This window comes from Ruditapes philippinarum, unplaced genomic scaffold, assembly GCF_026571515.1.
Source record: "Ruditapes philippinarum isolate M1 unplaced genomic scaffold, ASM2657151v2 ctg6288_1_1_1_1, whole genome shotgun sequence".
NCBI lineage: Eukaryota > Metazoa > Mollusca > Bivalvia > Venerida > Veneridae > Ruditapes > Ruditapes philippinarum.
In genome coordinates this window covers 35,627-49,894 of record NW_026857232.1, presented here as the reverse complement: position 1 = coordinate 49,894, position 14,268 = coordinate 35,627, and the positions used below count along the sequence as shown (strand labels likewise).

General features: G+C 34.1%; 2 protein-coding genes across 2 annotated transcripts; both read left to right on the top strand.

Moving 5' to 3' along the window:
• The first annotated feature begins 4,192 nt into the window (after positions 1–4,192).
• LOC132749129 (collagen alpha-1(XII) chain-like) lies at positions 4,193–6,141 on the top strand. Its single transcript, XM_060738824.1, has 4 exons — positions 4,193–4,303; positions 4,482–4,592; positions 5,011–5,194; positions 5,694–6,141. Exons 3-4 carry the CDS (start codon positions 5,034–5,036, stop codon positions 6,088–6,090), a joined length of 558 nt encoding a protein of 185 aa, XP_060594807.1. The 5' UTR covers positions 4,193–4,303; positions 4,482–4,592; positions 5,011–5,033; the 3' UTR covers positions 6,091–6,141.
• A 2,145-nt stretch (positions 6,142–8,286) lies between these two features.
• On the top strand, positions 8,287–12,757 carry LOC132749132 (betaine--homocysteine S-methyltransferase 1-like). Its single transcript, XM_060738828.1, has 7 exons — positions 8,287–8,395; positions 8,966–9,156; positions 9,482–9,676; positions 10,495–10,606; positions 11,279–11,457; positions 11,986–12,067; positions 12,336–12,757. The coding sequence occupies exons 1-7, from the start codon at positions 8,383–8,385 to the stop codon at positions 12,617–12,619; spliced, it is 1,056 nt and encodes a 351-aa protein (XP_060594811.1). The 5' UTR covers positions 8,287–8,382; the 3' UTR covers positions 12,620–12,757.
• Positions 12,758–14,268: the final 1,511 nt, after the last annotated feature.

The following is a 14,268-nucleotide window of genomic DNA, read 5'->3' as shown; positions in this document are numbered from 1 at the left end:
CATGGGCAAATGCTTTTTGAATCAATTAGGTAAAAATGAATTTTCCTGAGGGGCTTTTCAATTAATCACTTGAATGATTGAAATTGTTTCACCAACTCAAAAACGAATAGACTTGTTCTATGTTTTTTTCATTCAGTATTGTGATATAGGATCAAAAAGGGAGATACAGTCAAGGTCAGTGAGTATAGAATGTTGTAACAACGATCTATGTAACTCGTTAACACCAAAAACATCTGCACTAACAACAACATCGACGACCACGACAACGCCCGTATCAACAACAGGTAGATTTTTGTCCAGAAATAAATGAAGAAATTCTCTTCATGTTTTTTCTAAACTATCCGTTTACAGTAAACTTCACTTATAGCAAACACGGTTATAGCTAACATAAATATAAACGAAAAAATGTATTAGGAAATATTAAAGCGAATATTTATTTAACAATTTGTTACTAAATTAGATTTATAATATCTGTCATATCCGAACCGCAAAATATGACAGATATTATAAGTAATATACGTAAGACGTTTGCATTTAATACAAATGCATATCAAATCAAGTCAAGTCAAATGAAATGAATATAAATCCAATCAAGTAAAAACAAATCAAATATGAAGCTAAATTAAGACAAGTTAGATATTCTTTAAAAATGTGAAAAGAGATTTAAGTGCTTTATTATAAAGCCGCGCCATGACAAAACCAACATAGTGCGTTTGCGACCAGCATGGATCCAGACCAGCTTGCGCATCCGCGCAGTCTGATCAGGATCCATGCTGTTCGCTTACCAACCCTTTTACAAGTAGAGAAACTGACAGCGAACAGCATGGATCCTGATCAGACTGCGCGGATGCGTAGGCTGGTCTGGATCCTTGCTGGTCGCAAACCCATTATGTTGGTTTTGTCTCTATTATGATGAAAAATACCATTATGTTCTATTATAACACTTACCATAAACATCCATATGTACTTATTTCATGGTATGTTGGCATATTTGACACGAAATGATAAACTTTATGGTATCACACACCCTCCATTATAACTAACTCATTTTCAATGTATAACTTTTGTCAGTTAGTTTGACGAAACAAAAAAGTTTATATATATATTTCTAAACAATTGAGTATCGGTATCAAAATCGAACATCTTTGATACTGTTTAGGAGATGTATGCCTACATTCGTCTTGTAATCACGGTAAATGTGTTAAGACTTCTAATGGCGGCTTTACGTGCACGTGTTACGCTGGATATACAGGAGCTTTATGTGATAGAGGTACGAATTACAAACTTTTAACCTACCCATGTGACCAGTGTTTACAAAGATCAGCCGACACATCCGAGATATCTGATCATAGAAAGTCTGCGCTGTTCGTCGTTATCAGTTTTTTTTTTCTTTTTTTTTTTTGTATTTTTTGATAATATTATTTCATCTTATTTGTTTTATTATATTTTACTTATTATGCTTTTATTTGTTTTTGATTTATTTATATATTTATTTATTTTTATTTATTTATTTATTTATTCATTTGTTAAAGTAATCAATCCATGCAGGACAAACACATGGCACCTGCCTAAATAATGGAACAACTTACACGTGCCGATGTAACTCGGGATATACCGGATACCTTTGCGATAGGCGTAAGTAAATCGGACATGATAAAAAAAATCAAAAGCCACATCAAAGAAGTAATTTTATTAAAAAAAATAAAACAGTAGGTAAAGTATGCAAAAGAAAGTATGTTTTATTATTCATGTTAATGGCACACTAAGTTCGTGTGAAAATTTCAACTCTTTCCGCAGATTATATAGCGCAAATAACTTTAATACATTGATTAAAAATATCAAACATCACACAAATATTTTAATTCCAATACATTGTTGTCCTTCCATAATAGTATGTATAATATTATATACATATTATGTAACTTATATCGTCTCCCCACAGTGTGAAGGACTGACTGCTTGTTCTAACTAGAGCTTAATGTGATTAATACCCTGTATGCTTGATGCCCAAGACTAAAGAAGATTTTTAAAAATTGCATTCATTTTTAGGGTTTAAGCCCTACCCCTCAGGGTCATGAATTTTACGATTTTTGTTCCCCTTCACCCATAGATGCTTTATACCAAAATTGATTAAAATTTGTTCAGTGGTTCAAGAGAAAAAGCTTCAAATGTTAACGCACGACAACGGACGGAAAAGGATAGCAATAGATCACCAGAGTTTAGATGGAAGTGTTTAACTGAAAACTAATATTTAAGAGTTAAACTTTTGTCACACCATGTGTTGTAATCTTCATATAAATACTATATATAGTGATATTACGCAAGTGCAGAATGTACTTTTTTCATGTTTAATTCAAAAACAAATACATTTTGTAATTATGTCCTGTATAATTGCATTATGTTTAAAATGCAATAAGGTACGGTGTCCTGGTATGGCAAAGTACAATAGTGACAATAGTAACAGTATGACAGTATAACAGTACGAAAGTACGATGGACTATTAGAGGGATGATATATTTACTGTTACTCACAAACCAATGTGTTATTTTACTCCGAACAAAATACTGTGTTGATCTGAAATTGTCAACTAAATCTATATGTAACAAAAATAAACTGAGAGTAATAATAACTAAACTGTCCTTACCTTTTAAGTTTTAATTGTACTTGAGAAGTTTTCTTTTCTTTTATTCTTTAAGCAAGTGACGATATCTGCTTGTCATAAACAAACAATAAGCTGTGTTTTATTTAGAAAACAAAACACTAACCATTTATACGGTTATGATCTGTGAAAACTGATCCTTCTGTTTGGTTCCAGAATTTTCTTCGCGTGGTTTTTGACAAAATAATGATGATATCCTATGTCTGTCCACCATACTGTATCTGTAACGTTTCACTGATTAGAATTGTTAAACAATCTTTTGTTGCGTGCTAAAATCTTCTGCACACATAATTATTCACATTGCAATAACTTCCGTTGAAAAAGTTTGTTCACTTTTTGACTATTCAACAAAAAGATATTTAATACGCAAAAAGCACTCCAAGGTGCAAAAAACTAAGTTTTATGGATGCGTAGTTACTCCAGAGAAGAAGGTGATTTCATATCGTGATGAACGTCGAAAATAGAAATGAATCGAGAGAAAAAAAATGGCGGCCATTTTATTTCACTTTATTTAGAAAGAGACCACGTGACCAGATTGTACGCTGTTAAAAATACTGTTACCTATGTGACAGTTCAAAATTCTTAGTCCCGTGGTACACTTACTTTAACAGTAGGAATAACTCCCAGTGGCCTATGGGAAATTAACATTACGAAAAAAATGAGGGGTAATAAAAAGATTTATCACATACCATTTTCGCTTTTACGACTCCGTGAAAATGGTGCGCATACACGCAATCTGATCAAGATCCATGCTGTTCACTTACAAACCATATAACAAGTAGAGAAACTGATAGAAAACATCACAGATCCTAATTAGTCTGCGCGGATGCGCAGTCTGGTATGGATCCATGATGGTCACAAACGCACTTTGTTAGTTTTGTCATGACGCGGCGCATTTATTGAACTCGTTCAATAAAATAATAATATGCTCGCCAGAGGCTCGCATAATATAATTTTATTCAACTCGTTCAATAAATTGAGTATTAAACTTACACTCAATCAATATCATCTATATAAGCAACCATAAACTACCAGTACTTGTAATAAAATGACCAATTGAAATAAATTACTGTAAATTTTGTTTGGTTTTATTGAGGTTTTTGTTGTTGTTTTTTTGTTGTTTTTTTGGTGGCCTGAAGTAGCTATGTCGAGATTGTTTTGCATTGCATTGAATTGTATTGTATTGTACTGCATTGTATTGTAACATTGCATTGCACTTTTTGTATTGTATTACATTGCATTATTGCATTACAATGCACTTTTACATTGCATTGTATTGTAATGTATTGTGAAATTGCATTGCATTGTATTGTAATACATGGGAGTGCATTGTATTGTAACATTGCTGAATTACATTGCATTAAAATGCATTTTACTGTATTGTATTGTAACATTGCATTGACTTGTATTGTATTATATTGCATTACATTGCATTGTTATGTTTTGTATTGTATTGTATTGCATTGCTAACCACTGCTCTGCACTGCTGTGTACTGTACTGTATTGTATTGTATTGTATTGTATTGTATTTAGGTGATCCATGCTCTTTGAGACCGTGTGCGCATGGAACTTGTAGTTCAACAGCGACTGGTGGATTTACTTGTACGTGTTTATCGGGATTTTCAGGATTTTTGTGTGACACCCGTAAGTATTCCAGATACTTTTTATGTATGATCAGAATTTGCAGAATATCTTGTACACAGTTTGGTGTCATATTTTGCATACAACTTGCCACCTCAGTTTTAAATATTTTTTGAAATGTATCTATAGTTTCGAGTTCATTACGAGTTGATTATCTTCTATATTTTATACCACCCACTAGCATTAGGACCGTGCACATCTAACCCGTGCATTCACGGAACATGCGTCGAAAAAGGACACACATACGAATGTCATTGTAGCCATGGATATGAAGGTCAAAAATGTGATAAAGGTATGTCAATATTGGTTAAAACAATGTTATTATTGTTTGTCAATGTGGGTTCAAACAATATAATTTCTTTGCTACCCAGTATAGAAACATATAGTCGTTAATTAGGTGATTAAATTTTTAAGATATAACTCGAGCATTATCTGTATAATAATGAATTATTTTTAAATGAGCCGCGTCACGACAAAACCAACATAGAGCGTTTGCGACCAGCATGGATCCAGACCAGCCTGCGCATCCGCGAAGTCTGATCAGGATCCATGCTGTTCGCTATCAGTTTCTCTACTTGTAATAGAGTTGGTAAGCGAACAGCATGGATCCTGATCAGACTGCGCGGATGCGCAGGCTGTTCTGGATCCATGCTTGTCGCAAACCCATTATGTTGGTTTTGTCGTGACGCGGCTCAAATATTTTACTAAAGATTGTAGGCGAGATGTGGTTATCATGGTGGACCAGTCAATTCCATTGTCCTATCTTCATGACCACCCAGTCACAAACTTTCTCGTAAATTTGGTTAGCAACATGCATAATGTTGGTACTAATGGAATACAAGTTGCCATGGCAGCATATGATTCCAGCGTTCATAGCATTTGGGAGCTAAATACGTAAGTTATGTTCAAAATTTTCAGAAGTCAATGTTGCTCTGACTTTTACGATTTGAATTATAATTTGGGTGCATGGAAAAATGCGTAAGTCATGCAACTTACTGTAACTGTAGCGTTACATTTCCTAAATGATTTCATTTAAAAGAAAACAAATGCTTTAAACAATATTAAGATTATCTGTATCTTACAAATAGCTGTTTTCTTTATATAAATCATTAGAGTTTTTAACAAGTTGCTTAAGATGCTCTATTGCCATAACATTTTGAAGTTGTAAATATTTTATTTCATACATTTGCCTGAAAGCAAGGTCTTCTTTCGCTGAAATAAGTTTGTATAAGAAATGGATAACTTATTTCTTAAGATAAGACATCATACTGTGCTAATTTTAGCTCCTTTTCTACCGAACATATATTAATTATTATGATGAACATTATAATGCCTATAGTCATAAAAGTTCCATTTCAGTTAATTAAATGTTTCCACACTGGACTATTTTCAGTTACAAAGACAAATACATGCTGGCAACTAACATTGGCGTCTTGAACCTTCACCAAATCAACACTTCTCCTGACATTTCTATTGCTCTTAATTATTTAATTCAAAAGTACAACAACGTAAAGCAGGTAACGGGGACAACCGGTGAACGCCCTGATGTACCGGATGTAGCTGTAATTATCACCGGAAGTACATCTGACCGCGGACAGCATTCTCCGAATTCTGTTCGTTATTTGTTGGCGCAGTTGAATAGCTTTAATAACGTTTCAACCATCTTGGTAGGTGTAGCCAATGTAGATCGTAGAGTAGCGCAGGGCATTGGTCACTCGTTGTATGTTAATCAGGTTTCAGACCTCAGTGCTAACTCTTTCTATAAAAATGTATTGGATCTAATATGCTGATAAAGAAGATTATCATCAAATCAAAATGAAAATAAAGAATAACATATTTTTTATTATTGTTTTTTTATTTTTATTATTTATTATTTTTTGTCTTTTTTGCTTTGCTTTATGTATAACTCCTTTGAAGCCACTGGGTCATGTGTGCTGAAATTTGTAATTTTACATATTTTGTGTAAAATGTAAAGTCCATTGCATACTAGTAACCTTTTAGTGTGTTTTTTTTCTCGGTGGTCGATCGGCCTAACCAGCATTCACGGATAACTCACCTGATATTTCCAAGTACTCCGTGACCGTGAATTACAAGTGACCTACTACTTATCTCAAGTTACATTTGAATCAGTGGTGAGAGCCTAGCTTGAGGATTGAACCAGCTACCCCTGGAGCACGAACAGGCTCAATCAAACCTGCTATATTTTCAACTTTTCCACGTTCTTCAGGGATTCTGTTTTTTTTCTTTTTTACTAATACGACGCTCTCGCTATTTAATTAAGCGGGCAGCCGTCGGGTAAATAGCAACAAATATCATTGATAATTGATGATATGAAAACTGGGGAGATATCTGACATAATCATAATAACTGATCTTGTTATAAGTTACATTTTTTACTAAACCCAGCAAAAGGAAAAAGCGTTTACACGAAATTAGTTTCATATTTAACCCCCCAGCTTTTAAAACTCATTTAATACTAAACTTTTACATAAAACTTCGTTAGTTAATAATAAAAAGCATGTCGAGGAAGTAACCTCGACAGTCAAAAATTTTCACAAGGGATCATGGAGTATAGTAATGCTTACCTAAATGAAAACATAAAAATTTTCCGAAAAGGGACAAACCCTTCATAACTTTGGAATACCAGCTTCAACAAAACTTAACCAAGAAATTCTAGTCGAAAGAGGGATAATTTTTAAAAAAAATAAATAGGTTTGGACTTTCCCAAAATCTAAGGGTTATTACAGACAACAAGAGTGTGAAGTTTCATTCATTCCCTGCAGTAGTTATGAAAATACCAGCTTACACGCAAAAACTTGACCAAGAATTTCTAAGTCAAAAAAGGGGCATAATTTTGCAAAAAAGCAAATCAGAGTAATTGGACTTGTGCCAATCATCTTAGATAATCACAGAAAACAAGACATAGTGTGTGAAGTTTCAATCCACTTCAGTAGTTATTGAGATACTAGCTTACACGCAAAAACTTAACCACAGGGACGCCGACGCCGACAAATGGGTGACTGCATTAGCTCAATCATTCTGCGAATAGTCAAGCTAAAAACTGTTGTTAGTAAACAAAATAAGGCATACATTGTGTGATAAATGACAGCAGTTATCATTTGAACTCGTCTTCAAAATTACAGTCATTTAAAAAGTAGAGGAAGCATCACGTATTCTGCTTTGATCTAAAGATAGAATGTTGTCTGTGCCAAACAAAACTGATTTTACACATGAAATAAAGACATGGCAGACCGTTTCAGTATCGAACCTTTCGGGTAACATAACATCTCCCTCAAGAGTAACGAAAACTGTAGCAGGACACGTCCGCAACTGTTGAAAAATATATACCTGAAACTGTAGTGAAACTATCGTAAAAAAAGAAACCAGCAAAAAACTACCATAACATCGACAAAACATTTTTATATCTGCTAACTAACTTTGGCGAAACACAACGAGGGTGATCTAGATCACGACCAAAATCTTATCGAAGCACTTTTTAAAGGTTTACGAGCCACTTCCTTTTTTTTCAAAACTTTTTTCGATAATATACGTAATACGTATAGCTTTCTTTTGTGTAAAAAACCGTCTAAGTCGACAAAGAACGCTAAATTCTTTTTATTAAAAAGTGCTTGAATTTAAAAATAAGTAAAGGTGATGCTAGAAAAAGAGAGAAAAATAGATTAGTAAAACAATGTTATGGGACTAAGTGGGTTAATGGTTAAGGCTGTTAACTTCAAAACACTTGACTCTCATCGCTATGTGTTAGACTTTGAATCAAGTTATCAAGCCAGCTACCAGAATATCGGTGGTTCGACTTTGGTGACCACTCGTGCCTGAATTAATACATGTACGGGCACCTGAGATGTTCCTTAACAGTCGCCATGAATGATATGATTAAAATGTGATATTTATAAGTTCAACCAGTTTTCGAGCTAGTTTCAGCCGGTATGTCTTCGTATAGCACATTTATCTTTAAAGTTGTAAGGTTAAGTAATAGTACCTGTTCTAATTTCAAACTAATCTATTCAAACTGTTTAACAATTCAACAAAGCCGTCTGAAGGACAAGTTGAAACTGGTTAAAGATGGCAAAACGCGGTAAATATGTTTCATTTAAACTGCATATGAGAATAATGGTTGTAATCTGGTACAATTAATGTGTGAAGAATAACATTTAAAAATTGTCAATCTTAAGCATATTTAGAAACTATTTAGATATTTAGTTATGAAGTTATTATGAATAATTAAATTACAAATATGTTTTTTATTTATCTCTAGTTTATATAGAATTTATTTTAGTCAGATTGTGTTGGAAGCGTTACGATCCTTGGGACGCTTTTGAATCAATACAATACTTGTAACAAACCAGTACTGAACAAGGAGTGTGAAATTTCTTGCTCAAATTAAAAAAACGGCTTGTCCCAGACGGGGCTTGAACCTACTCGGCCAGCAGCCCTTAGATTACGAGTCTCTAGCTTTTAGTTGCCTCTTCACAGCAGCCCACCCCTATATTCCTACCCGTTTATATATGACAATTTGAAGAGAGTTTTTAAAAAGGAAACTTATTATAGGGATAAACCATTAGGGCTTTTACGATTTGAATAAATTATTTAAAATGTGTCAAAATATGCAATGATAAAGAAATAAAAAATAATTTTCTCCACACAGGACTGCTCCAGAGACTTGAAAATGGAGGCAACATCATTGTCGCGGAAGGATACATTTTCGAATTTGAGAGAAAAGGCTACCTTCAAGCGGGTACATTTGTACCATTAGTGACCTTAGAACATCCGGAACTTGTCCGGCTTATGTATGAAGAGTTTGTGCATGCCGGAAGTGACGTAGTACTTGCGTTTACGGTATTTTGATAGCTTGTGTAACCTTAAATAGACATGATTAAGGCTAGTCTAGAAATAAATATTTTTTGTAAATTTCCGAGCCAATTTTGTATGATATCAATACTATTTCATAACATCTTAATCGTTATAAAAAAAAAGAATTCGTTTTTCTGTAAAATAAAACTATTTTAGAAAAGTATGTATGATTACCGTGAATACAGTAAATAATTAGAAGTTCAGAACCCACTTTAAAACTGTCTATCATATCAAAATTTACCAAAAATATTATTTCAATAATAAAGCTATACAAGTGCTAATATGCCTTTCACATAAATTGTTATTTTAGTACTATGCACATAGAGAAAAGCTTCGTCTTGTTGACCGAGAAAAAGACTTGGTAAAGATTAACAGCGAAGCCCTAAAAATGGCGCGTGAAGTCGCAGACGAACATGATTGTCTAATGGCGGGAAACATTTGTAATAGTGCAGTATATCTTCCCGATAATGAGGAAGCTCGGCAGACGACCAAGGCCATGTTTAAGGTAATGTATTAGATTGTCTGACACGTGCTAGAACAAACTCCTCGCAGCGGTTACTTCCCCTGATCTGTACAGTAACCACTGCCACCACAAGTAAATTCGGTCGAATATAGCCGGATATATTTTTTTCACTTTTAATTTTAAAAAAGAATACTTTATATCATTTTAGTTTTCTTTCGTTAAATAGTTATGCTTAATGTACAAGAAAGTAAAAAAATATACGTTTAAAAATTATTTTGTAAACATAACGAAAGATATTTTCACTGTGACACCGTATGCATAGTAAACAATGGCAGAATATAAACAGTTATTGAACGATTGCACAAAAAGATTTGATCCGGCACTAGTTTTAAATTGTGTGTCTTGAACTTATTTTGTCTGGTAAGGATGTAATTATAAATCTGCCAGTTCGATATGGGATCCTTGGCGTTCTGAAACTGGCCGCCATGTTTTTGTCACATGATACAACTATCATCACGTGATTTCAGTGGTGGCAGTGGTTAAAGTAGCAAAGCGTGACGTAACCGCTGTGAGGAGTTTGGTGCTAGAATGCGAAGGACAACTTTGGGGAAGTTATCCGTCTTGCCCGGAACTACTTTCCGCGCGTAGCTATACATTTGATTTCCGACTTTAAAATCATGCTAGCTTTCAGAAAGCCGATGGTTTTACATAAGAATTCATAAACAGTAAAAAATAGAATGTACTTTGGCTTTTCAAACAGTTCGTTATTAATTATGTATTGAATATTCTATAATCTCATATTGTAATAGTATTTAAATTATGCCCTGTAGAATACAATAATTGTACGTTGCATCTTCCAGGAGCAAATCGAGCTGGCGGTTAAATATGGAGCAGATTACATAGTGGCTGAAACATTTGCTCATTTAGGCGAGGCCATGCTTGCATTAGAGTGTATAAAGAAATACGGAGCAGGTCAGTAAAGTACAAACAATTCGTGTTATATTCTCGCGCGACAATATTCAATTTCAAATTGAAGTAGACAATAAAATAACTTTATTTTCATCAATGCCATGCAAAATCATGTAATACAACCGCCGCCCTGCCTCAAATTTAGATGTTCACCATTCTTATTAAAGGGATTTCAATATCAAAATCAAACAACTTGGCTTTAAATATTTACAAAGCGGTTATGTTTGAAAAAAAAAACTTTTCTTTTTTCCTTCATTTTGTCTTGGATTTACGTCTTGGCGTCGCATCAACACAGTAGAGGTCGTATGGAGACTTTTCAGCTTGGCTAAACTAAATAATGACCAAAATTGTTAGAAATTAACAAAAATGAATGTTTTCTTTTGTAAAATTTGTGATTTTCGAACATGTCCATTATTTAAATTTAATTTTAAAAGTATTATTTTACAACAAATCTTATCGACAATTGTGCTATAAAAGGGAATTGACGGAATACAACTTGCAATAGTAGCACAACTTTTAAAGAACTTTGTATTTACCACTTTTTTCCTTATATTCGACCAATCTTGTTTCCATGATGTTAATCATATCCTGTCACGTGATTCCGTTAGTCACTGGTGGTTGTATATTCTGATACAAAACAATTGTGAGACCAATAAAAACCTTTATTTTTTCTAGGTTTACCAGCGGTAATTACAATGTCACCTTCGGCATCCGGTAAGTTTATGGAAGGAACTGGAGCTGCAGAGGCTTGTAAACAACTGGAGGACGCCGGTGCCGCGGTCGTAGGTTTAAACTGTGGTAGAGGACCAGAAACAATGATACCTCTGATGCAAGAAATAAGGCAACTCTGTAAAGTATGTAAAAACAGCTCGTGCAAATATTTTTTTATAAATTGTGCATTGTGCTCAAAATTTAAATAATGAAACCAAAACCAGGTGCGCGTGACGTAAACTTCCTGTTGCGGTGTTTTCGAACAAAATAGTAAAAGCGACTCCACTAATTTTAATTCAGTACATATAATAACGTAACTTATTAACATATAAATAGTGATATAGTGATAATTACGTCATCAATCTTGAAATGACTTATTTATCTAAATTATTTATAGTATAATAACTTTTTATTTCCTGTATATTGCGTGCGTAGTTTCCAGTCAAAAAGTTTCTTTATACAGCAAGCAATAAAATGTGTGCAATCGAGTAGCTCCAGAACGCAATTTCAAGTGAATAGTATATGGAAATATATCCCTTTGAAATTTATTTCAAATTCATTTCCATAAGCAGAACTTAGTAATAAAAGACAAATTTTCAACAAACAATTTATTGTCTTAACATCTATCTTATTTCACTCACTTATTTCGCCTTTAAATATACATTATCCAGGGCCCTATTGCTGCGTTACCAGTAACATACCGGACAACACCAGAGGAACCAACTTTCTTTTCATTAACTATTCCGGGAACCAGTGAGTTATTTGTTGTCAAAAAGGGTCAGGTATAGAGTCGAGTATATTCTTCAGACACAAGACTTAATCTACAAATCACAGATTCTTATAGATTCTAGTTCAGCTTATTCAAATGATGTCAAATGGTTATTATTTACGTACATGTAAAATGTACGAATTATATTTATCAATCATTTTTGACATAAATGTACGAATAAGATTGTTGGTAGTAAGTTCCGTTTTTTTCAAGTCCAGACGTTTGAAAAAAATTCTGTTTTGTACTTTACAGAAAAACGGGCGTTTCCGCTAGACCTGTGCGCATGTATCTGCAGCCGTCAGCAGATTGCGGAGTTCGCCGAGCAATGTAAAGAAATTGGCGTGCAGTACGTTGGTCTGTGCTGCGGAAATTCAGCGAACATGACCCGCATTGTTGCCGAGGTGTATGGTCGTACCCCACCTGCTAGCAAGTATTCCCCGGCTATGGAGAAACATTATATCTTTGGCGACAAAACCAAGTTTAAAAGTGGATTTACTGAAGATTTAAGAACGCAGGTTGGGGGACAATTCGATTGAATTAACTAGCGAATTAACTTTCACTACGTTTTTCATGAACGTATTTTTCAAAATAAACATTTGCATTTTCGCTTGGACATGTAACACTAACATTATAAAGGTTAATGTATTATGTTTTCTGGCTTGATGTTTTTGTGTGCATTTATTAATTTATTAAATCTTACAATTATCATGAATTGTTGTGTTTTATTGTTATGCTGTGCTGCTGCTGCTGCTGCTGCTGCTGCTGTTGTTGTTGTTGTTGTTGTTGTTGTTGTTGTTGTTGTTGTTGTTGTTGTTGTTGTTGTTGTTGTTGTTGTTGTTGTTGTTGTTGTTGTTGTTGTTGTTGTTGTTTAAAGGCCCAGTATGCCTCAGATATGGTATCAGTTTTATTTCTCTCATTTTTTTTTCATATATATATCTTGGTACAGATTTTAAAAAAACTCATTAGCCATATTCATTTGCACTCTCTCCTGCTACGTTTGTTCTGATGGTAATTGGTATAACTAGAGTGAATTAGTTTGGAAGTCAAATTATTATTTGTTTACATTTCGCTACTTTTACGCAAAAATACTGCGCGTTCAGCGTTACTTTCTTCAGTTGTTAAACATTTAACCTGTTAAAACATTATTAAACACATATCAGTCATTTCTAAAGAACTATTTGAGCCGCTTCACGACAAAATCAACGTTATGTGTTTGCGACCAGCATGGATCCAGACCAGCCTGCGAATCCGCGCAGTCTAGTCAGGATCCACGCTGTTCGCTTACCAACTCTAATACAAGTGAAGAAACTGACAGCGAACAGCATGGATCCTATTCAGATTGCGCGGAAGCGCAGGCTGGTTTGGATCCATGCTGGTCGCAAACCTGGCACTATGTTGGTTTTTTCCTGATGCGGCTCATTTAAGAAATATTCGTTTCTGAGGCATGTGCCTTTAAACGTTACTTCTTAGTAAACGTATAAACTCTGGGAATGTTTTGTCCCAGATAAACTATAACAAAATAAATATCAAACTTTCTGTCGATGTATGCATGTTTACATGTACATGTATATTCTCACAGATAGTTATTACTGGTCATGTCACTGGTGCAAACAACTTTAAATAGACATTTATATTTTATGTCTATTTTACTACTACATAGTTTAATAAATTAATAATTATTGTGTGCGTTTAAAACATGTATGTCATGATAGTGCAAATAATGAGCATACGAATTTCCATAAATATATACAATTCTTTGGTTATTTTATTGCACCGTCACGACATTCCTGTATATAGATAATAATCCTGTATGTATTCACACTGCACTGAGTGAGACAGTCTGTAAAAATAACTGACGATTGTCGTCTACAAAAAAGGGTGCACGTCGTACGCGAAGGTTAGACACATTAGTACATGTGTACGATGGGTGTTCAAATATGGCCAATATCTCGTTTTCAACCACGTTTTGCACAAATTATGTACATGTTTCGCATAGATAGTTGTGTAAGCTAGCATTTACAATACCTATGTATGCTCGGTTAAAGGTCCATTTTAATTGGCTGTAATAAGTCGTGGCCACAAGATAATAAGTCGTGGCACGAAAAAATAAGTCGTGGGCACAAGATAATATATTGAGGCCACAAGAAAATATGTCGTGGCCACAAGATGATACGTCGTGGCCATG